The 24,476-nt window shown below is 43.9% G+C and overlaps 1 protein-coding gene and 2 pseudogenes across 1 annotated transcript; 2 read left to right on the top strand and 1 right to left on the bottom strand.

The window, feature by feature from the left end:
• The first annotated feature begins 12,988 nt into the window (after positions 1-12,988).
• Positions 12,989-14,020, top strand: LOC117310358 (melanoma-associated antigen B3-like). The gene has a single exon (XM_033849815.2). The coding sequence runs from the start codon at positions 12,989-12,991 to the stop codon at positions 14,018-14,020; it is 1,032 nt and encodes a 343-aa protein (XP_033705706.1).
• Positions 14,021-16,757: 2,737 nt separating this feature from the next.
• On the top strand, positions 16,758-21,558 carry LOC117310222 (melanoma-associated antigen B4-like; annotated as a pseudogene).
• Positions 21,559-23,558: 2,000 nt separating this feature from the next.
• LOC117310221 (ubiquitin-conjugating enzyme E2 D3 pseudogene) lies at positions 23,559-24,024 on the bottom strand (annotated as a pseudogene).
• Positions 24,025-24,476: the final 452 nt, after the last annotated feature.

Raw genomic sequence — 24,476 nt, 5'->3', positions numbered from 1 at the left:
GCTCTACGACCTAAAGAACAAGTAAAAAGTAGGGTTAAAGAGGGCAGGCAGTTGGAGCTGAAAGCAATCAAGTGTAAATGGCCTGAGGCAAGGCAGTTTGGCGCCTTAGGAAAATGCAAAGCCTTCAGTGAGAAGTAATTTTAAGTGAGGTTGCCTGGTGGGCTAGATGAGACTGTGGGAGTGGTGAGCCCGGCCAGAGCCTCAGATGGAGGGCCTCAGAGAATCCAGAATCCACTGGGCTGGCAGTCTTTACCCTGGGTTGGGGGAGCCAGAGACCTCGCCATTAAAAGCGTACTCAATTATTCTATCTTGTGTGTAATTTGGCAAATTCTAGGCAAGTTCTAGATTTTTGTTGGTAGTTAAATAAGTGGAAATAATGGTTATTTAGAAGAAAGGGTAGCGGGTAGGGAAGATACTGGTCAATGACAAAAATTCTAAGGACTTTGAGTTGTTTCCAACTAGGAAAGATTCTCCCACAAGCGCATTATGTATTATATCCTCTGGTGTGGATATTACATGATTGTCCTTGCTAGGCAGCATTTTAGTTAATTGCGATTTCTTTGTCTTGCTGTTAGGTTAATGTGCTCAAGCTCACGGGTATAGTGAAACAGCACGTAAAACAATTGATCAGCTTAAACTGGTTTTGCCTCCTTAAATAGGTTGTTGATTAATCAAACCTTGTGTTATTTTACAGAGACAGAACTGCACATCTCCAAGAAGCAACCCATGACCCCAGGATGACCCTGGAACCAAGATCTTCAGTCTGCAGAACTCAGAGAACAGAAATGTTGCCTGGAGAGCCCGTGACAATCCTTCAATTAAGGAAAATCTGGCCTCCAGCAGCATGAGTAGCTTATATGGACTAATTGAAGACTAGCCAATTAGCTTCCAAGTTTGAAATTACCCTGACCCCTTAAATTTCACCCAGACCGCTGGATTGAGGTGAGATTTGAGAGCCTTGTCTCCTGTGTTAGTCGGCCTTGCAGTGAAGCTCTTTTCTCAAAAACTGTTGCCATAGTGTTGGCTTCTGTGCACACAGGGCAGTGAGCCCTTGTTCAGTAAGTTTTGGCAACCCAGGTGAGATTTAGGTCTTGTGACCGCCTGCGTGAGGCACTGTAGCCCCTGGCAGAGCGTGGGCCCTCAGCACCAACCTTGCGTAGCCACCTAGACTGAAATTGTCTAGAAGGTCGGCTCTTGGGTTCCTGCTTCCCCGCCATGGCACTCCAGGCTCCTCGGGCTACTTTCACTTTTGAGAAAAGAAACAGCTCCTGGATCAGTCGTCTTTTGGGTGAGTAACCTTGTTAAAATGTGCCTGTACCTAAATTGTCTAATAATCTCATCGGAATTGTGGGTTAGAGTCCTGCCTGGGGGAGTTTTTTTTGCTCGGGATAGAGTCCAGGTTAGAGTCCTAAGTCTAGGATCGTGGGCTAGAGTTCCACCCTAAGAGAGACAGTACAAAAGGTTACAGCTGCTGAGGTACTCAAAGGATTGGGTTAAAGTCCCAGGCCTTTGGATTTGTTTGCCTATGTTTGTTTAGGTCTGACTGTTATATCTGTTAGGATTGGCTAATGGGAGTTGGCTATTGGATGACTGTGGCAAAACTTTATTAAACCTGATTGATATTAATGAGGGTCCTCTGACTCAGGAGATAAAAGACCTTGCTCCTGGACTGGAAACCTTGCTTTACAGGGTGATGGGGTTTTTCACCCATGCCTAAGATGATTGCCCAGAGGTGGTGTTACACGTGTATATTCCTTTTTTGTTTTTTTGTTGCTTTATTGGAGAATAGTTGATTTACAATGTTGTGTTAGTTTCAGGTGTACAGCAAAGTGAGTCAGTTATACATATACATATATTCGTTCATTTTCAGATTCTTTTCTCATACAAATTATCACAGAATATTGAGCAGAGTCCCCTGTGCTATACAGTAGGTCCTCGTTGGTTATCTGTCTTATATATAGCAGTGTGTATGTTAATCCCAAGCTCCTGATTTATCCATTCCCCCCCGCCCCACGTTTCCCCTTTGGTAACCATAAGTTTGTTTTCGATATCTGTAAGTCTGTTTCTGTTTTGTAAGTAAGTTCATTTGTGTCATTTTTAAAAATTAGATTCCACATATGAGTGATATATGATATTTGTCTTTCTGTCTGACTTATTTCACTTAGTGTGATAATCTCTAGGTTCGTCCCCGTTGCTGCAGATGGCATTCTTTCTTTCTTTTTTTATGACTGAGTAATATTCCGTTTCATATATGTACCACGTAGTTTTTATCCATTCCTCTGTCGATGGACATTTAGGTTGCTTCCATGTCTTGGCTATTGCAAATAGTGCTGCAGTGAACATTGGGGTGCGTGTACCTTTGCAAATTATGGTTTTCTTTGGATATGTGCACAGGAGTGGGATTGCTGGATCACATGGTATTTTTTATTTTATTTTATTGGAGTATAGTTGATTTACAATGTGTTAGTTTTAGGTGTACAACAAAGTGATTCAGTCACACATATACGTATATTCGTTCATTTTCAGATTCTTTTCTCATACAGATTATCACAGAATATTGAGCAGAGTCCCCTGTGCTATACAGTAGGTCCTCGTTGGTTATCTGTCTTATATATAGTAGTGGGCGTGTTAATCCCAAGCTCCTGATTTATCCATTCCCCCCCGCCCCACGTTTCCCCTTTGGTAACCATAAGTTTGTTTTCGATATCTGTAAGTCTGTTTCTGTTTTGTAAATAAGTTCATTTGTGTCATTTTGTTTTTCAACACATTTTTTTAACATCTTTATTGGAGTATAATTGCTTTACAATGGTGTATTAGTTTCTGCTTTATAACAAAGTGAACCAGCTATACATATACACATAGCCCCATATCTCTTCCCTCTTGCATGTCCCCTACATTGGCAGGCAGATTCTTAACCACTGCACCACCAGGGAAATCCCGGAATAAAGTGTTTATCTCAGAAGGCAGTGTGATAGTATTGGCTTCTATGCATGTCAGGCAGTGAGCCCTTGCTGGGTAACACTAGTAAATGACAGGCCTGGGACTAGACTCCTGGTCTGAATTCCTCTAGATCTCACACTGTTATACTCCTCTTGGCCTAAAGCAGAGCTTGTATTCCTTGACACTCAAATGTATCTTGGGATAAAGATAAGGACTGTGTGGCTAAAGAACGGGATTGGAATCTATCCAAAGCATTGAAGAATACCTCAGTAAATGCCAGTTAGGAATAAGAAGGAGGAACAGGAATAAGGAGAAGAAACAGATGCTGCTCAGTGACAATAGGATCATCTCTATATGCAGTGTCACATAACCTCAATCAGGGGAAGCACAAAACCATCCTGGACAGCTCCTTTCCTTTAGAAGTATGCGTATATCTCAGACACTGTGGGTTGGGTTCTAGGTCACCACAATAATGCGAATATTGCAATAAAGTAAATCGCACGAAATTTTGGGTTTCCCAGTGCTTATAAAAGTTGTTAATCCTATTGTACACGTACTAGACAGTGTCTAAAAAAATGTACACATCTTAATTTAAAAATACAAAACAGTGGGCTTCCCTGGTGGCACAGTGGTTGACAGTCCGCCTGCCAGTGCAGGGGACACGGGTTTGTGCCCCGGTCCGGGAAGATCCCACATGCCACGGAGCGGCTGGGCCCGTGAGCCATGGCCGCTGAGCCTGCGTGTCCGGAGCCTGTGCTCTGCAATGGGAGAGGCCACAACAGTGAGAGTCCCGCGTACCGCAAAAAACAAACAAACAAAAAAACAAAAAACAAAAACAGTTACAAGAATAACAAAGGTAACTGAGCAGAGAACCATAAGAAAATAACGAAAAAGTTTAAAATATTTCAAGAATTAACAAAATGTGGCACAGGGACCCCACGTGAACACATGGTGTTGGGAAAACGGCACCCATTCACATGTTCAATGCACGGTAACCACAAACTTACAATTCATAATAAAACAGAATATCTGTGAAGCATGATTAAGTGAAATACGATAAAAAGAGGTATGCCTATAAATCAATTAAAACAAGTCACAGAAGAGGCTAATTCTGGCTATTGAAAAGGACAGATTAGCATTATTTTTCTCTGGGAGCCCACCCCTGTCCTGGGCCCCCTGCCTTATGTTGCATTTTCCCCATCTCACGTCAAGTCTGGGACATGAAACTACAAGGTTTGCATTAGGTACGCTGCTCAAGAGTTTGCAGGGATGTGGCATTCCCCAGGAACCTTTTAATCCAAGAGATCGACAAAAGGAACACCCCCCCCCCGAAATGAGTGAGGACCGGAGAGACAACCACGCCAAAATATAGGTCATTCAGAGACCTGCCCAAACGTGCTCTCAGACCTAGAATGCCCAGGCAGGGCATCCTCTCTTATAAGTCTCATAGTTTTCAGTGAGGTCAAAGTCTTGGTCTAAGAAGAACAGCCTCAGTTCAGTAGAGGGAGAAGCTCAGGTTGGAGGGTCAGGGAGGATCCGGTCCCGGGACTGGCCAGGAGTATGGTGGGGTCCCTGAGTGAGGAAAGAGGTATCACTAGACCCACAAATGAGGGGGCTTTACAGACCCCTGCCCCCATTCTTAACCACGAGAGGCCCCAGGCAGAGCCATAGGGATGAGAAGCCTCCTCATTTCTGTCTGTCTGGTCTCGGCGAGGGAAGGGCTTTGTCTATCAGGATCAGGTCCCAGTTCTGCAAGGGAAGGGGTCTTGGCCATAACCAGACAAACCAGGGTCAAGGTAAGGACCTCAGTGCTAATGAGAGCGTCTCTCTCCCAAGGAGGGAGGCTCACAGGGTGGCGCCCTTCTTGTCAGGCAGAGATGGTCAGAGCAACGCCCTGCCTTCCCCACTAGGGACTCGGGGAGGTGAGGGCTTTGTTTGGAGGCTGAAGGACTCGGGACCACAGAGGGAGGGGTCACGGGCTCTAATAGATGGCCCGGAGAGACCCGCGAGTGGAGGATCATGGGACGGCTGACCTCTGAACCCCAGGATCCCATAAAGCCCTGCGCGTCCCGTCAGCCGTTGGAACCCCGCACGAGGCAGCCGCAGCCGGTAGTGGCTCCCACACTTCCGCTCTGGGGGCGGAGCCGGACGGTTGTTCACGGCGTTTGTTCGGCCAAGGGCGGATTCCCAGGACTGCTCTGCAGTCAAGGTGAGGACCTGAATGCGGACCCAAGGGATCCTTCCCCCCTCCCATAACAAAGGTTACCCCCACAAATCCCGCCTCTGTGATCGAAAGTGGAAGGTTCCTGAAAAACTGTTAGGCTGAGTTCTGCCTGGAAATTCTCAAGGGGGAAAGCCTTAATCTAAGAGAGAATTTCCTGATTCTGTAAATCAAGGAAACCTAGGCCCTAACTGAAGTCAAGGCGGCGGGTGGGGTGAGGGGCGGGGGGAGGGGCGGGGCCTGAGCGCTAATGAGGGAGTAGAGATGGCAACAAAGCTGCACCCATGCACTCAGTTCCCGGAGCCTCCAGGCCGGGGTGGTCATATATAGCAGGCCCAGACTTCCCCCCCACCCCCAGGAGCTCAAGGAGGTGAAACTTGTGGGCACAGTTCAGTAAAGGGAGGAGTCCCAGGCTCTGACAGATTACAAGATGGGCACCCTGTATGTAGGACCTAGGGAGCACCGGCTCCAGAACACTGGAGTACCACAGACCCCCGCCCCTGCTGTCAGCTGTCAGAGACCCTGAGTAGTTGTGGCCGGATGTGAGTCATCCTGATTTCGGCTTCAGAGGTTCCAGGAAGTGAGAACTTTCATCTGAGGGCCATGCCTCCGGCAGCCAAGAGAAAATTTCCAGTACTGGTCTGGAGTCAAGGTGAAGACTTTGAGTGGGGAGTGAGAGGTGCCACTCGGCCCATAACAAACTGCACTAAGTCTCGCTGCTGCTGTAGGCCCTGGGAAGCCCCAACAGAGCCATCAAACTGAGTTCTGCCTGAGATGTCTCCGGGCTGGGAGGGCCTAGGTCTAGGGAGTAGCTCCATCTTGCAGATGGAGGATACCTAGGTCCTAACTGAGGTGAAGGTGAGGGCCCTAAATACTGATGAGGGGGCCTCTCCCCATTTAGGGGTGGCATCACAAAGCAGCACCCCTACACTTGTGGGAGGCTCCAGCCAGGGGTAGTCATATATGTAGGGCCCTGACTTCCCCCTCTAGGGACTCAGGGAATTGAGGACTTTGCTCTGAGGCTGGACTACCCAGGTTATTGGTGGGAGGAGTCCTAAGTCCTACACAGAGTTCGGGTCAGAGACCTGAGTGAGGACTAAGGTGAACACCGACTCTAAAATGTAGGGTCTCATAAATTCTGCCCGTGTTCTGAGTAGAAACCAAGAGTATCTGTCAAGCTGAAGCACTCTTCTCATTTGTCTGGAGAGTTCAGAGATGTGAGGGTGTTGGACTAATTGAATAGCCTCAATTCTGCAGAGGGAAGAAACCCAGGGCTTTATAGGAGTCAGGGTGAGGACCCTGAAAGAACAGTGATGATACCACTCACCCACAAACAGAGGAGACAACAGGGAGTGCCCCCCTGCTTGCTTGCAGCGATGGGTAGCCCAGGTATGGAAGTCAGGTGTGTGTGAGCCCTCCTTTATTTCTTTTTTTTTTAATATCTTTATTGGGGTATAATTACTTTACAATGGTGTGTTAGTTTCTGCTTTATAACAAAGTGAATCAGTTATACATATACATATGTTCCCATATCTCTTCCCTCTTGCGTCTCCCTCCCTCCCACCCTCCCTATCCCACCCCTCCAGGCGGTCACAAAGCACTGAGCGGATATCCCTGTGCTATGTGGCTGCTTCCCACCAGCTATCTACCTTACGTTTGGTAGTGTATATATGTCCATGCCTCTCTCTCGCTTTGTCACAGCTCACCCTTCCCCCTCCCCATATCCTCAAGTCCGTGCTCCAGTAGGTCTGTGTCTTTATTCCTGTCTTACCCCTAGGTTCTTCATGACATTTTTTTTTCTTAAATTCCATATATATGTGTTAGCATACGATATTTGTCTTTCTCTTTCTGACTTACTTCACTCTGTATGACAGACTCTAGGTCTATCCACCTCATTACAAATAGCTCAATTGCATTTCTTTTTATGGCTCAGTAATATTCCATTGTATATATGTGCCACATCTTCTTTATCCATTCATCCGATGATGGGCACTTAGGTTGTTTCCATCTCCGGGCTATTGTAAATGGAGCTGCAATGAACATTTTGGTACATGACTCTTTTTGAATTATGGTTTTCTCAGGGTATATGCCCAGTAGTGGGATTGCTGGGTCATATGGTAGTTCTATTTGTAGTTTTTTAAGGAACCTCCATACTGTTCTCCATAGTGGCTGTACCAATTCACATTCCCACCAGCAGTGCAGGAGTGTTCCTGTTTCTCCACACCCTCTCCAGCATTTATTGTTTCTAGATTTTTTGATGATGGTCATTCTGACTGGTGTGAGATGATATCTCATTGTAGTTTTGATTTGCATTTCTCTAATGATTAATGATGTTGAGCATTCTTTCATGTGTTTGTTGGCAGTCTGTATATCTTCTTCGGAGAAATGTCTATTTAGGTCTTCTGCCCATTTTTGGATTGGGTTGTTCGTGTTTTTGTCATTGAGCTGCATGAGCTGCTTGTAAATTTTGGAAATTAATCCTTTGTCAGTTGCTTCATTTGCAAATACTTTCTCCCATTCTGAGGGTTGTCTTTTGGTCTTGTTTATGGTTTCCTTTGCTGCGTAAAAGCTTTGAAGTTTCATTAGGTCCCGTTTGTTTATTTTTGTTTTTATTTCCATTTCTCTAGGAGGCAGGTCAAAAAGGATCTTGCTGTGATTTATGTCATAGAGTGTTCTGCCTATGTTTTCCTCTAAGAGTTTGATAGTTTCTGGCCTTACATTTAGGTCTTTAATCCATTTTGAGCTTATTTTTGTGTATGGTGTTAGAGAGTGATCTAATCTCATACTTTTACATGTACCTGTCCAGTTTTCCCAGCACCATTTATTAAAGAGGCTGTCCTTTCTCCACTGTACATCCCTGCCTCCTTTATCAAAGATAAGGTGACCAAATGTGCGTGGGTTTACCTCTGGGCTTTCCATCCTGTTCCATTGATCTATCTTTCTGTTTTTGTGCCAGTACCATACTGTCTTGATTACTGTAGCTTTGTAGTATAGTCTGAAGTCAGGGAGCCTGATTCCTCCAGCTCCGTTTTTCGTTCTCAAGATTACTTTGGCTGTTTGGGATCTTTTGTGTTTCCATACAAATTGTGAAATTTTTTGTTCTATTTCTGTGAAAAATGCCAGTGGTAGTTGGATAGGAATTGCATTGAATCTGTAGATTGCTTTGGATAGTAGAGTCATTTTCACAATGTTGATTCTTCCAATCCAAGAACATGGTATATCTCTCCATCTATTTGTATCATCTTTAATTTCTCTCATCAGTGTCTTATAATTTTCTGAATACAGGTCTTGTGTCTCCTTAGGTAGGTTTATTCCTAGATATTTTATTCATTTTGTTGCAATGGTAAATGGGAGTGTTTTCTTGATTTCACTTTCAGATTTTTCATCATTAGTGTATAGGAATGCCAGAGATTTCTGTGCATTAATTTTGTATCCTGCAACTTTACCAAATTCATTGATTAGCTCTAGTAGTTTTCTGGTAGCATCTTTAGGATTCTCTATGTATAGGATCATGTCATCTGCCAACAGTGACAGCTTTAGGTCTTTTTTTCCAATTTGGATTCCTTTTATTTCCTTTTCTTCTCTGTAGCTAAAACTTCCAAAATTACATTAAATAAGAGTGGTGAGAGTGGGCAACCTTGTCTTGTTCCTGATATTAGTGGAAATGCTTTCAGTTTTTCACCATTGAGGTTGATGTTGGCTGTGGGTTTGTCATATATGGCCTTTATTATGTTGAGGAAAGTTCCCTCTATGCCTACTTTCTGCAGGGTTTTTATCATAAATGGGTGTTGAATTATGTCAAAAGCTTTCTCTGCATCTATTGAGATGATCATATGGTTTTTCTCCTTCAATTTGTTAATATGGTTTATCACATTGATTGATTTGCGTATATTGCAGAATCCTTGCATTCCTTGAATAAACCCCCCTTGATCATGGTGTGTGATCCTTTTAATGTGCTGTTGGATTCTGTTTGCTAGTATTTTGTTGAGGATTTTTGCATCTAGGTTCATCAGTGATATTGGCCTGTAGTTTTCTTTCTTTGTGACATCCTTGTCTGGTTTTGGTATCAAGGTGATGGTGGCCTCGTAAAATGAATTTGGGAGTGTTCCTCTCTCTGCTATATTTTGGAAGAGTTTGAGAAGGATAGGTGTTAGCTCTTCTCTAAATGTTTGATAGAATTCGCCTGTGAAGCCATCTGGTCCTGGGCTTTTGTTTGTTGGAAGATTTTTAATCATAGTTTCGATTTCACTGCTTGTGATTCGTCTGTTCATATTTTCTGTTTCTTCCTGATTCAGTCTTGGCAGGTTGTGCATTTCTACGAATTTGTCCATTTCTTCCAGGTTGTCCATTTTATTGGCATAGAGTTGCTTGTAGTAATCTCTGATGACCTTCTGTATTTCTGCAGTGTCAGTTGTTACTTCTCCTTTTTCATTTCTAATTCTGTTGATTTGATTCTTCTCCCTTTTTTTCTTGATGAGTCCGGCTAATGGTTTATCAATTTTGTTTATCTTCTCAAAGAACCAGCTTTTAGTTTTATTGATCTTTGCTATTGTTTCCTTCATTTCTTTTTCATTTATTTCTGATCTGATTTTTATGATTTCTTTCCTTCTGATAACTTTGTGGTTTCTTTTTCTTCTTTCTGTAATTGCTTTAGGTGCAAGGTTAGGTTGTTTATTTGAGTTGTTTCCTGTTTCTTAAGGTGGGCTTGTATTGCTATAAACTTCCCTCTTAGAACTGCTTTTGCTCCATCCCATAGGTTTTGGGTCGTCGTGTCTCCATTGTCATTTGTTTCTAGGTATTTTTTTATTTCCTCTTTGATTTCTTCAGTGATCACTTCGTTATTAAGTAGTGTATTGTTTAGCCTCCATGTGTTTGTATTTTTTACAGATCTTTTCCTGTAATTGATATCTAGTCTCATGGCGTTGTGGTCGGAAAAGATACTTGATACAATTTCAATTTTCTTAAATTTACCAAGGCTTGGTTTGTGACCCAAGATATGATCTATCCTGGAGAATGTTCCATGAGCACTTGAGAAAAATGTGTATTTTGTTGTTTTTGGATGGAGTGTCCTATTAATATCAATTAAGTCCATCTTGTTTAATGTATCATTTAAAGCTTGTGTTTCCTTATTTATTTTCATTTTGGATGATCTGTCCATGGGTGAAAGTGGGGTGTTAAAGTCCCCTACTATGAATGTGTTACTGTCAATTTCCCCTTTAAGGCTGTTAGTATTTGCCTTATGTATTGAGGTGCTCTTATGTTGGGTGCATAAAAAGTTACAATTGTTACATCTTCTTCTTAGATCGATCCCTTGATCATTATGTAGTGTCCTTCTTTGTCTCTTCTAATAGTCTTTATTTTAAAGTCTATTTTGTCTGATATGAGAATTGCTACTCCAACTTTCTTTTGGTTTCCATTTGCATGGAATATCTTTTTCCATCCCCTTACTTTCAGTCTGTATGTGTCTCTAGGTCTGAAGTGGGTCTCTTGTAGACAGCATATATATGGATCTTGTTTTTGTATCCATTTAGCCAATCTGTGTCTTTTGGTGGGAGCACTTAGTCCATTTACATTTAAGGTAATTATCGATATGTATGTTCTTATTCCCATTTTCTAAATTGTTTTGGGCTCGTTATTGTAGGTCTTTTCCTTCTCTTGTGTTTCTTGCCTAGAGAAGTTTCTTTAGCATTTCTTGTAAAGCTGGTTTGGTGGTGCTGAACTGTCTCAGCTTTTGCTTGTCTGTAAAGGTTTTAATTTCTCCATCAAATCTGAATGAGATCCTTGCTGGGTAGAGTAATCTTGGTTGCAGGTTTTTCTCCTTCATCACTTTCAGTATGTCCTGCCACTCCCTTCTGGCTTACAGAGTTTCTGCTGAGAGATCAGCTGTTAACCTTATGGGGATTCCCTTGTGTGTTATTTGTTGTTTTTCCCTTGCTGCTTTTAATATGCTTTCTTTGTATTTAATTTTTGACAGTTTGATTAATATGTGTCTTGTTGTATTTCTCCTTGGATTTATCCTGTATGGGACTCTCTGTGCTTCCTGGACTTGATTAACTATTTCCTTTCCCATATTAGGGAAGTTTTCAACTATAATCTCTTCAAATATTTACTCCATCCCTTTCTTTTTCTCTTCTTCTTCTGGAACCCCTATAATTCGAATGTTGGTGCATTTAATGTTGTCCCAGAGGTCTCTGAGAGTGTCCTCAGTTCTTTTCATTCTTTTTTCTTTATTCTGCTCTGCAGTAGTTATTTCCACTATTTTATCTTCCAGGTCACTTATCCGTTCTTCTGCCTCAGTTATTCTGCTATTGATCCCATCTAGAGTCTTTTTCATTTCATTTATTGTGTTGTTCATCATTGTTTGTTTCATCTTTAGTTCTTCTAGGTCCTTGTTAAGTGTTTCTTGCATTTTGTCCATTCTATTTCCAAGATTTTGGATCATCTTTACTATCATTATTGTGAATTCTTTTTCAGGTAGACCGCCTATTTCCTCTTCACTTGTTCGGTCTGGTGCATTTTTATCTTGCTCCTTCATCTGCCGTGTGTTTTTCTGTCTTCTCATTTTGCTTATCTTTCTGTGTTTGGGGTCTCCTTTTTGCAGGCTGCAGGTTCGTAGTTCCTGTTGTTTTTGATGTCTGTCCCCAGTGGCTAAGGTTGGTTCAGTGGGTTGTGTAGGCTTCCTGGTGGCGGGGACTAGTGCCTGTGTTCTGGTGGATGAGCCTGGAACTTGTCTTTCTGGTGGGCAGGTCCACGTCTGGTGGTGTGTTTTGGGGTGTCTTTGGCCTTATTATGATTTTAGGCAGCCTCTCTGCCAATGGGTGGGCTTGTGTACCTTTTTTGCTAGTTGTTTGGCATAGGGTGTCCAGCACTGTAGCTTGCTGGTCATTGAGTGAAGCTGGGTGCTGGTGTTGAGATGGAGATCTCCGGGAGATTTTTCCCCGTTTGATATTATGTGGAGCCTGGAGGTCTCTTCTTGACCAGTGTCCTGAAGTTGGCTCTCCCACCTCAGAGGCACAGCACTGACTCCTGGCCGCAGCACCAAGAGCCTTTCATTCGCACGGCTCCTCAGTTTGGGATGATTCGTTGTTTATTCAGGTATTCCACAGATGCGGGGTACATCAAGTTGATTGTGGAGATTTAATCCGCTGCTCCTGAGGCTGCTGGGAGAGATTTCCCTTTCTCTTCTTTGTTTGCACAGCTCCCGGGTTTCCCCTTCTTTATTTCTGATGGTATCAGATTGGTGAGAGCCAAGGCAAGGACCCTGAATGAGGACTGAGGACCCCAAGGAGCCCAGGACAGAGTCCCATAGCGCTGTCAGCTGTGGGTGCCCCCTGGTAGGGGTGCTAGGCTGAGGTGCCCCTTCACTTCTTCTTAAGGTATCCCAGGAAGATGAGGATCTGGGTCTGAGGTATAAATTTAGAGCAGCACAGAGGAGGGGGCCCAGGCCCTGCCCAAAGTTGATATGATGGTCCTGCATATGAACTGAGGGGACCCCAATGCTCCAGAGTAGAGGGGGCTCCACAAGGACTTGATAATTGCCCACTGCTGCTCTCAGCCCCAATAAGCACCAGGCAGGGCTGGCAGGCTGCAGCCTGAGGCTCACTTTAATTATTTCCACAGGGTTCTTAGAGGACAGGGTGATCAGAACAGGAGTCCTGTGTGTTCGTAGAGCAGGGCCCACATGGAAACCTGAAGAGCGGCCCTCTTAAAGGCAGGGTGGTACCTCCCTGCTGTAGGCACTCACTCCCTCTCATCCTCTCGCATCTCTGCCAGATCACCCCGCTGTCCTACCTGCACTCCTGCCTTTTGTCCCTGACCACAGTCACCATGCCTCGGGGGCGGAAGAGTAAGCTCCGCACCCGTGAGAGACGCTGCCAGGCCCAAAGTGGGACCCAGGGTCTGACGGGTGCTCAGGCCACTGCAGCTGAGGAGGAAGCCGCCTCGTCTTCATGTCCTTCTCTTGGGGTTACTACTCGGAGAAAGCCGGGTGCTAAGTCACGTAGCACTCTCAAGAGTCCTCAGAGGGCCCTAGCCACCACCACTAATCCTGCAGGTGTTTCTCCCGCAAGATCAAACAAAGGAGCCAAAGGCCAAATGAAGAAGAAGCACAGTTCCTCTCAGGCCCCCGTCTCCGCCGTGCGGTCTCGAAAAGGCCCTCTAAGGAGGACAGCGAGTGTGTTGGTGCAGTTCCTGGTGCACATGTATAAAATGAAAAAGCCTGTTAGGAAAGCACATATGCTGAAGTTTATCGCTAAGAAGTACCAAAATCGATTCCCTGAGATCCTCAGAAGAGCTTCCTTCAGCATGGAGATGCTATTTGGTGTTGACTTAAAGGAGGTCGACCGTACCAAGCATACTTATACCTTTGTCAGCAAAATGGCTCTCCCCAACGATGGGACCATGAGCCGTGGCAGCGGGTTACCCAAGACCGGTCTCCTGATGTACATTCTGGCTGTGATCCTCATGAAGGGCAACTGCGCCACAGAGGAGAATATCTGGGAATTCCTGAATAAGATGAGAGTCTATGCTGGGAAGAGGCACTTCATATTTGGGGAGCCCAAGAAGCTCATCACCCAAGATTGGGTGAAGCTGAAGTATTTGGAATACCGGCAAGTGGCCAACAGTGATCCAGCGCGTTACGAGTTCCTGTGGGGCCCGAGAGCCCATGCCGAAACCAGCAAGATGAAAGTCCTGGAGTTCCTGGCCAAGGTCAATCACACCGTCCCCAGTGCCTTCCAGTCTTGGTATGAAGAGGCTTTGAAAGATGAGGAAGAGAGAGCCCAAGCCAGTGGATGTTCCAGTGTTCTGTCCAGCTCCTCCCACACAGAATCTGAGGCAAATTCTGCACTTTGTGGCTGAAGAGAGCATTCAATATTTCAAGTAGTGTAGGGCTGGGTGTGACAGAGGGAATACTGTATAATACCTTCGTGTTCCTGTTCTGTATGGGGAATTTGGAAATACGTCTTTGTTTTTTGCTGTTTTTCAAACGTTACTCCTAAATGAAATTTTATTTAGCATTAGAATGTAAGTTTATGAATTACATCAGTCATACTGTTGTTTATCAGGTTTAAGAATAAGAGTTTTGCTGTTTTGTAAAACTTATTGGGAAAACTTCCATCTTATTTAGTAATTTGGTGGAAGATAACATGGCATTGCAATATGCAATTCCTTGAAAATGTGAAAAAGTTAAGTATAGTATAGTATACTGTATGTAGTATAGTATAGAAAAAGTAAGATGGTCAATATTTGGTTTACTAATTCCTTTTACTCTGTTTTATAAAATTAGAAATAACAGTATGTGCTTGGCTCATTCAAAAATGTAGAATTAAATCATAATAAATTAGACCTCATGCTCACAGGCTCATTTATTCCCCAAACATTAATTGAGCATCTGCTCTTAGAAGGCTCCTTGCTAGTACTGTGAGAGCTGAGAAGAAGGAGACCTAGCCACTGACCATAAAATTATAGAGCCGAGAAGCAGCTATCATATAAAGAAAATGGTGATGTATACTCTAAGACCAAAAGGTCAAATGAAAAGACAGGATAAGAAAGGAGAAGGGGTGGTTTCACATGATAGCAGTCAAATGTAAATTCCTTGATGCAAGGCAGTGGTGGGCCTTGGGAAAAATGTAAGTCCTTCAGTGGGAGGTAATTATAAGTTAGGTGCGTGGTGGGCTAGATGAGACTGATAATTTTGAGCAGGGGCCAGATCCTCAGATGTTGGGCCGTACAGTTGAAAGACAAAGCCTGGAATGGGAAACTGCCCTTAGCAGTTACAGGCACACTTCATTTTGTTGTGCTTTGCTTTATTGTATTTCACAGATAGTGCTTTTTCTTTTCTTTTTTTAACAAATTGAAGGTTTGTGTCAACCTTGCTTCCAGCACGTCTTTCAGCGCCATTTTTCCAACAAGGTATTCTCACGTCGTGTCTCTGTGTCACATTTTGGTAATTCTCACAATATTTCACACCTTCCACCAGCAAAAAGATGGACTCGCTGAAGGCTCAGATGATGGTTAGCATTTTTTAGCAGAAAGGTATTTTTTAATTAAGGTATGTACATTGTTCCTTGACATAATGCTATTGCACGCTTAATAGGCTGCAGTATAGTGTAAACATAAATTTTATAAGAGCACTGGGAAACCAAAAAATTCTTGTGACTCACTTTATTGTACTATTCACTTTATTTTGGGGGTCTGGAACCAAACCTGCAATATCTTCGAGGTCTCCTTGTACTTTGGGGTTGTGGGTAAATCAGAGAGAAATCACCTGAGGCAGGAATAGAATGTGTCCTGTGCTCTTGTCCCAGTGCAGGTGAACACTATGCAAATTAGATGTTTTATTCACGCTGTCGTGTCTCCAGGGAGTTTCTGAGAAATAAGGGTGCTACTCCCCTGAGGGGTGGGGGTACCCAGAAGCCACTGGACTGGCACTCTTTGCCCTAGTTGGGGGAGCCAGAGCCCACTCCACGAAAAAAAGTCATTCAAATTAAGTTATCTTGATTGTAATTTGGCAAACTCTAGGCAAGGAATAGATATTCGTGGGTGGTTAAATGAATGAAAGTGGGAGTGGTTTATAAAGAAGGGCAGCTGAGAGGGAGGTAAGTTTTAGGTCCGTGAAACATTTTAGAGCTTTGTGTTGCATCTACTGAGGAAGTCTACCTCATGTTGACCTTGAATGACATACTCTAACAGGGAAATACTAGTTTTCCTTGTTAAGCAGGATTTTGCCTGATAGGGGTTTCTTTGCCCTAGAGCCCTGCTTATTCTCTGGCATCTCCTGGATTGAAAGTTAAATCTCAGTGTAGTGGGTTGAAACTCCAGGGGACAAATTAATCTTAGTAAGAACTGGCATCCTTGAAAGTCTCAGTACCGGCCAGGCAATGGGCCAGGCACTTCACAGGCATTATATAAATTCTATCAGTCCCCAAGACAGAGCTTCTCAAACCCATTTCACAGATGAAAAAACCGAGGCTCACAGAGTTTGGTAAGGTGTTCAATTTCACACAGCTGTTAAGTGACAGTGTTGGAACTAGACTCCTGGCCTAACTAAGTCTGACGCCCACACTTTTCCATTCCTCCCAGCCCGAGGCCAACTTTGTGTTCCTTAATTCACCTTACTTCTCACTCACTACAAAATATATCTCAGGTGATAAAAAGGAGGACTCTGTGCCCAAAACACTGGATGGGAATACATAAGCACAGCAATAAGCGTCTCAAAATAGTTGAAAAGGGTGAAGAAAGCAGAGGAAGATATTTAGTGACAGTATGATCATCTACATATCCAAAGTCAGATAACCTCAAAAGATCTGGGGCTCAGAAAATCATGCTGGACAGCCCTTCGCATTTGGAAGTTAAATCTATTCAAAGAGAAGTTACATAAAAGGCTAAGTCTTGCTGGTAAAGAGAAGGGAAAAACCAATGTATTTTTTTTCTTTGACAGCACATCCATCCTGCCTTGCGTTACAACTTCCCTACTTCACATCACTCCTGGGACGGAGACCCAGTCTCTGAAGGGTTTGCAATAGGGAAACCGGTCAAGAGTTTGCAGGGATGGGCCCTTTCCCAGGAAGCCTTTAATCAAGAAACAGGAGCCACGATGAAGGGCCCCTTACGGGTGGCCTGGGGAGAGCAACATGCCAGGCAAAGTTGTCAGCCTGAGCATGCCCTCACTTACTCTTCAGGGTTCTCAGGGACTTGTGAGTCCTACCTAGGAGGATGAGCTCAGGTCAGTAGAGGGAGGAGTCCCAGTCTCTGCCACATGTGGTGGTGAGGACCCTGAATGAGGAATGAAGGAAGCACACCCGCCACCCCTGAACAGTGTGTCCCATGGACTCCTGACCCTGCCGTCAGCCCTCAGAGTCCCCAGACAGCCTTGGCAAGATGTGGCTGAACCTGATTTCCACGTAAGAGGTTGAGAAAGTGAAGACTTTGGCCTGAGGTTGGCCAACTCAGGTCAGTAGAGATAGGATTTCCAAGGTGCGCCAGGAGGAAGGTGAGCACCCTGAAGAGTTCAGGGCCCACCAAACCCATATCAGCGGAGACCTCACAGAATCCTCCCTGTTGCCGTGACAGATCCTGGTGTAAATGTCAGGAAGAGACGGCCTCATATCCTTCTCGGGGATCACAGAAAAGTGCGGAACTTGGTTTGAGGGGGAGGTCCCAGGGCAGCAGAGGGGGGAATCTTAGGCCTTCACGTGAGTCAGATTTAGGGTACTGAGTTAGAACGCTTAGTGGGATCACCATCATATGGTCTCAACCTGCCTGATACAGTTGTCACTCATGGCATGGCAGGTGTGGCCAAGTAAGGCCACCCTCACCTCCTCCTATTGGATCTCAGGGAAATAAGAGCCTTTCTCTGAAGAAATGTCCTCAGGTCGAGAAAGAGGGGAGCCTCAGGCCCTGCCAGGAGTCAAATCAAGGAAACTGAGTGAGGACTGAGAGGCCCACCCACTCTTGCATAGAGGGGAAAACTGGCCCTGCACCTGCACTCAAGACTTAAATCCCCAGGGAAGGGTGTGAGGCTGAGCAACAACCACCACCCCCCATCAGTTTTTTTTAGTTCACTTTATTTTTTTTAAAGCAGTTTTAGGTTCACAACAAAATGGAGCAGAAAGTACAAGGAGTTCCCATGTACCCTCTTCCCCGACACAGCTCACACCTCCCCCACTATCAACATCCCCCATCAGAGTGGGCCGTTTGCTACGATCTATGAAGCTACATTGACACATCATTAGCACACAAAGTCCAGAGTTACATTAGGCTTCATTCTTGGTGGTGTACACTGTGTGGGTTCCGACGAACGTATGATGACTTGTATCTACCATTATAGTGTCATACAGAGTAATTTCACTACCCTAAAAATTCTCTGTGCTCTATTCATCCCTCCCTGCCCCCAACCCCTGGCAACCACTGGTCTTTTTGCTTTTTCTATAGTTTTGCCTTTTTCCAGGATGTCATGTAGTTGGAATCACGCAGCATGTAGCCTTTTAAGATTAGTTTCTTTCACTTAGTAATACACATCTAAGGTTCCTCCATGTCTTTTCATGGTTTGATATTTATTTCTAGCACTGAACAGTATTCCATTATTTATCCATTTACCTGCTGAAGGACACCTTTGTTGCTTTTAAGTTTTGGCAGTTATGAGTAAAGCTGCTATAAACATCGGTGTGCAGGTTTTTGTGTGGATGTAAGTTTCCAACTCATTTTGGTAAATACCAAGGAGCATGATTACTAGATTGTATGGTAAGAGTATGTTTAGTTGGTTTTTTTAAAAAAAGAAAACAATTTATTGAGGTAGGATGGACATACAAAAACCGTACATATTTAATGTATACAAATTGATGAGTTCGGAGATAAGTATCCACTTGTGAAACTATCAGTCACCACAGTTTATGCCATAAACCTATCTATGACCTCCAAATGTTTCCTCCCACCCTTTTTATTTTGTGTGTGTGATAAGAACACTTACCATAAGATTTAACCTGTTAGAAAGTGTACAATATAGTATTCTTAACTGTAAACTCTATGCTGTATAGTAGATCCCTAGGATTTACCTTGCATAACTGAAACTTTGTAACTTTTGATTAAAACCTTCTCATTTTCCCCATCTCCATAGCCCCTGGCAACCACCACTCTACTCTCTGCTTCTCTGACTTTGACTATTTTAGATTCCTCATATAAATGACATCATGTAGTATTTGTCCTTCTGTGTCTGGCTTATTTCACTGGAACATAATGTTCTCTAGATTTATTCACGCTGTCATAGCTGGAGAAGTTTTAGCTTCTTTTTAAAGCTGAATGATATTCCATTGTATGTATACTTTACACTTTATCCATTCATCCATCGGTGGACATTTAGGTTGCTTCCATAGCTTGGCTATTATGAATAATGCTGCAATGAACATGGGAATGCAGATATCTCTTCAAGGTTCTGATTTCAATTCCTTTGGATAGTAGTGGGATTGCCGACAATATCATATGTTATTTTTGATTTTTTTTTTTTTTTTTTTGCGGTACGCGGGCCTCTCACTGCTGCGGCCTCTCCTGCTGCGGAGCACAGGCTCCGGACGCGCAGGCTCAGCGGCCATGGCTCACGGGCCCAGCCGCTCCGCGGCACATGGGATCCTTCCGGACCCGGGCACGAAGCCACGTCCCCCGCATCGGCAGGCGGACTCTCAACCACTGCACCACCAGGGAAGCCCTATTTTTGATTTTTTGAGGAGCCTCCATACAGTTTCCCATAGTGGCTGGACCAATTTACTTTCCCACCAACAGTATAGAATATGTTTAGTTTACTGAGAAGCTTGCAAACTGGCTTCCAAAGTGGCTATACCATTTGCATCACCACCAACAATGAAAGCGTTCTTGTTGAATCCCATCCTCACCAGCATTTGGTGCTGTCAGTCCTCTGGATTTTGGCACGTAGTGGTTTCTGGTTGTAATTTTAATTTGCAGTTCCCTAATGGTACATGATGGTGAGCATCTTTTCATATGCTTGTTTGCCATCTGTATATCTTCCTTAGTGAGGTATCTGTTCATATCTTTTGTCCATTTTTTTAATCGGGTTGTTAGTTTCCTTCTTATTGAATTTTAAGAGTTCTTTGTATATTTTGGATAAAAGCCTTCATCAGATCTGTCTTTTGCAAATATTTCCTCTGAGACTGTAGCTCATCTTCTTGTTCTCTTGATGGTGTATTTTTGCAGATTAGAAGTTTAAGGGAATGAAATCTAGCTTATCAATTATTTCTTTCATGGATCCCCATCCCATTTTTTATGAGTTCTGGAAGGAGGTGAGATCCTTGGTCTGAAGGTCCAGCCCCCAGTCAGCAAAAGGAAGAGTCCATGACCCTGTGCGATATCCAAGTGAGGACTCCAAATGATGACTTAGGATCTAACAAGCTCAGGACAGAGAGGTACCCACAGAGCTTTAACTACTGGGTTCCCCCTGATAAGAGTGGTGGGCTGAGGTGCCCCTCTCACTTCCTTCTTGTGGGTCCCGGAGAGCTTTGGGGTGTCACCTTTAGAGTAACAGAGAGGGGAGTTTCCAGGCCTTGCCAAGAGCTGTCATGATAATCCTGAAGCTAAACATAGAAGACCCCCTACACTGAAAAACACAAGTGGCCCCACTATCAACCATGCTGTCACCCTAGTCACTAAAACACAGGGCAGGCAGGCTGCAGCCTAAGGCTCACCGTTTCTCCACTGGGTTCTCAGGGACTGGTTGACCAGGAGAACAAGAGCCCTGCAGAGTCCTAGGGCAGTGCCCTCAAGGAAACCTGCAGAGATGGACTTGGTTAAAGCTTATGTGGAATCTCCCTGCTGAGGGTCCTCACATCATCTCATTCCCCCGCCTCCAAGTGCGGGCATCACCCACACTCCCGCCTGCTGTTCCTGATCACACTCATCATTCCCTAGGGTCACAAGAGTAAACTCAGTGCTCGTGAGAAATGCCAGCATGCCCGGGGTGAGACCCAGGATCTCCAGGGTGCTCAAACCACTGAGCAGGGAAGAGTCCCCCTTCTCTTCCTCTCCTGTTTTGGGAATGTTTCCTTGGACTCCCCGGTGGCTGGCATTCCTAGGAGCCTCAGAGATCCACATCCACCATCATTACTTCTCAGCTATTTCATGCACAATGTCTGAAAAAGATGTCAAGAGCCAAGATGAGAAAGTGCACGTCGCTCTAAAGCCTCAGCCTCCACTGAGAGCTTACGGAAGGACCTTCTAACCATGAAGGCAGGGATGTTGATGCAATTCCTACTGCAGAAATATAAAAGAGCCCATCATGAAGGTAGACATTCTGAAGGTTGTCAACAAAATGTACAGGGAACAATTCCCTGAGATCCTAAGGAGAGCCACTGAGCACATGGAACTGGTCTGCGGCCTTGACTTGAAGGAAGTCAAGCCGAGTGGTGATTCCTATGCCCTTGTTAGCAAGCTAGATCTCACCGATGATGGGCGTCAGAGCAGTGGCGGGCGGTTTCGGAAGAATGGGCCCCTGATGCCTCTCCTCGGTGTGATCTTCTTGCATGGCGACCACGCCTCTGAGGAGGAGATCTGGGAATTCCTGAATATTTGGGGTGTTTTTGATGGAAAGAGGCACTTCATCTTGGTGGAGCCCAGGAAGCTTATCACAGAAGATTTGGTGCAGGAAAATACCTGGTGTATCATCAGATGCGCGACAGCGATCAAGAGCCCAAGCTGAAACCAGCAAGATGAAAGTCCTGGAGTTTTTGGCCAAGGTTGATGATAGGGTCCCCAGTGCCTTCCCATCCTGGTATGAAGAGGCTTTGAGAGATGAGGGAGAGAGAGCCCGAGCCAGGGCTGCAGCCAGGGCTGGCACTACTGCCATGGCCAGTGCACATTCCAGGGCCACATCCAGTCGCTCCTGTCACCCCTAGTGAGGTAGAGGCCGATTCTTCACTTTGTGGTTGGTAAAGCCTGTTAACCCGTGTTCCTGATGTGCATAAGTTCCTGTGGCTTATTTTTTTGGTAATTTTCAAGTGATTTTCTTTTCAAAAGAAAGTTTATTTAGATTCAGAACAAGCTTATGAATGACATGGGCACACACTTATTGCTCTTTATCAGATTTAGAAGTAAGAATTTTGTTTTTTGAAATACAAATTGAAAATTTTTAAATCATTGATGTGATCCAGAGCAAGACTGCATGGAATTGGAATAGGGATATCCTTGGTAATGTGAAAGAACTCCACAGTAAAATAGGATAAGAAGATAGAGAAAACAAATTAAAATTGTTCACCTATGGGTTTGGCGTACTCCATTCAGTCTTTCTTTTCCAAAATTTAGAAGATATACACCTTTTAAAGTTAGGAAAGATATATACCTTTTGCATTTAGGATGTGCTTAAATTATTCAAGAAAATATGATTTTATGGGACTGTAAATTGATGCAGCCACTATGGAAAACAGTATAGAGGTTCATGAAAAAATTGAAAATAGAACTACCGTGCGATCCAGCAATTCCACTCCTGGAAATTTATCTGAAGGAAAAGAAAACAACAACTTTTTTCAAAAGATATCTGCACCCCCCCCCCAATATTCATTTATTTACCATAACCAAGACATGAAAACAACGTAAGTGTTCATTGATGGATGAATGGATAAAGAAAATGTGATACACACACACTCACTCTCCCTTGGATATTATACTCTCACTCTCACTCTTGGATATTATTCAGCCATTTAAAAAAAAAAAGGAAATACTCTCACAGTCATACTCTCACTCTCCCTTGGATATTATTCAGCCATTTAAAAAAAAAAAAAGGAAATCCTGCCATTTGCAATAACACAGAGAGACACACAAAGACAAATACTATATGATCTCACTTATATGTGGAAATTAAAAAAAAAAAAAACACCCAGAGAACAGATTGGTGGTTGCCACAGGTGTGGGGTGGAGGATGGATGAAATGGGTGTAAATGGCCAAACGGTACAAACCATTTACAAAATAAAGAAGTCCTGGGGATGTAATGTACAGCATGGCGACTATAGTTAATAATACTGTACTGTATATTTGAAAGTTGTTAAGAGAGTAGATCTTTTTTAATTGAGGTATAGTTGATGTACAATATTTTATAAGTTTCATGTACACAACAGAGTGATTCACAATTATTAAAGTTATATTCCATTTACAGTTATTATAAAATATTGGCTATATACCGTTTGTTGTGCAATATATCCTTGTAGCTTTTTAATTTTTATTTAATTTTTATTTTTTTGCAGTCCGCCGGCCTCTCACTGTTGTGGCCTCCCCTGTTGCGGAGCACAGGCTCCAGACGCACAGGCTCAGCGGCCATGGCTCACGGGCCTAGCCGCTCCGCGGCATGTGGGATCTTCCCGGACTGGGGCACGAACACGTGTCCCCTGCATCGGCAGGCGGACACTGGACCACTGCGCCACCAGGGAAGCCCACTTATTTATTTTATACATAGTATTTTGTATCTCTTAATCCCCATCCTTCCCCTGCCCCTCCCCCTTCCCTCTTCCCACTGGTAACCACTAGCTTGTTCTCTATATCTGTGAGTCTGTCATATTTCCCTAGTTTGCTTTATTTTTGACATCCTTCATATAAGTGGTATTATACAGTCTTTTTCTTCCTCTATCTCTTATTTCACTTAGCATAATACCCTCTAACTCCATCCATGTTGTTGCAAAATGGCAAAAGTTCATTCTTTTTTATGGCTCACTAGTATTCCATTGTGTGTGTGTGTGTGTGTGTGCGCGCGTGCGAGTGTGTGTTTGTGTAAAGAAGATGTGGTATATACATCTTGGCAATTGTCGGTAATGTTGCTATGAACATTGGGGTGCGTGCATCTTTTCGAATTAGTGGTTTTTTCCTTTTTTAACAGTAATTTAAAGTTTATTCTGGCTATAATGCAGGTTATTCTGACTTTAAGGTAGCATACCTGGCATACTTCTGAGTCCGTTCCTGAGAAATTCTTTTGTACTTCTCTCTCTCTGTTTTATAGATCCATGCAGTCTATGGCACTAGGGGGGTCATCTGGGTTTGGATCATATAGCAGTGAACAAATGGATGAAAGAACGTTAGAAACGATGAAAGGAGGAGACCACTGTGATCTTAGAATATTGAGACAAATGCTGCCATTAGTGTTAATGTCTGAATGATAAATTCTTGTTGCAAATGCAACCTTAGGTAGTTTGAAGGGGTAGTCTGTAGGAAAATGAATTGTCAAAAGGAATACACCACCTTGATATGGGTTTTCATTAGCTTCCATAATTGTGGCTTGCCAGTGAAACATATTATCCCCAGCTGGACCTGCAGAGCAGTATGCTGGAGGGTCACGGGCCAAATCACTAAGTTCCTTATTAATCCCTTTCAGCACCATAGTCTGTGCTTTTCCTCTGGCCCCTCACAGTCCTGGTGTGTGCTCAAAGATCCAGTCAAAACTCTTGATTATCCGGGCGGCTGGGAAGGACTGTCTCTTCATCCTATCCTGGCTCTGCCAGACACAGGCACCTTCTTACTAAACAGAGAGGTTGGACTGGGAGGGTGGGGTCAGAGGCATGTAGACGAAGCTGGGGGGAAGGGTAGATGAGCGGTGGAAACCCTTAGACTCAGAGGACCATCGAGAACCTGAAGGAGACCATCCAACTTAGTGAGGGGGTGGGGTTGTTGTTTTTTGTTTGTTTGTTTGTTTCTTTTGGATACATACCCAGGAGTGGAATTGCCGGGTCATATGGTAGCTCTATTTTTAGTTTCTGGAGGAACCTCCATACTGTTTTCCACAGTGGCTACACCTATTTACATTCCCACCAACAGTGTACAGATCTCCACGTG

This window comes from Tursiops truncatus, chromosome X, assembly GCF_011762595.2.
Source record: "Tursiops truncatus isolate mTurTru1 chromosome X, mTurTru1.mat.Y, whole genome shotgun sequence".
NCBI lineage: Eukaryota > Metazoa > Chordata > Mammalia > Artiodactyla > Delphinidae > Tursiops > Tursiops truncatus.
The sequence above is the reverse complement of the archived record's forward strand: the minus strand, read 5'-3'. Positions and strand labels throughout refer to the sequence as shown.

Bases quoted from the DNA above. Each gene is read 5' to 3' on its own strand.
- LOC117310358 (XM_033849815.2), top strand. From the start codon at position 12,989: ATGCCTCGGGGGCGGAAGAGTAAGCTCCGCACCCGTGAGAGACGCTGC.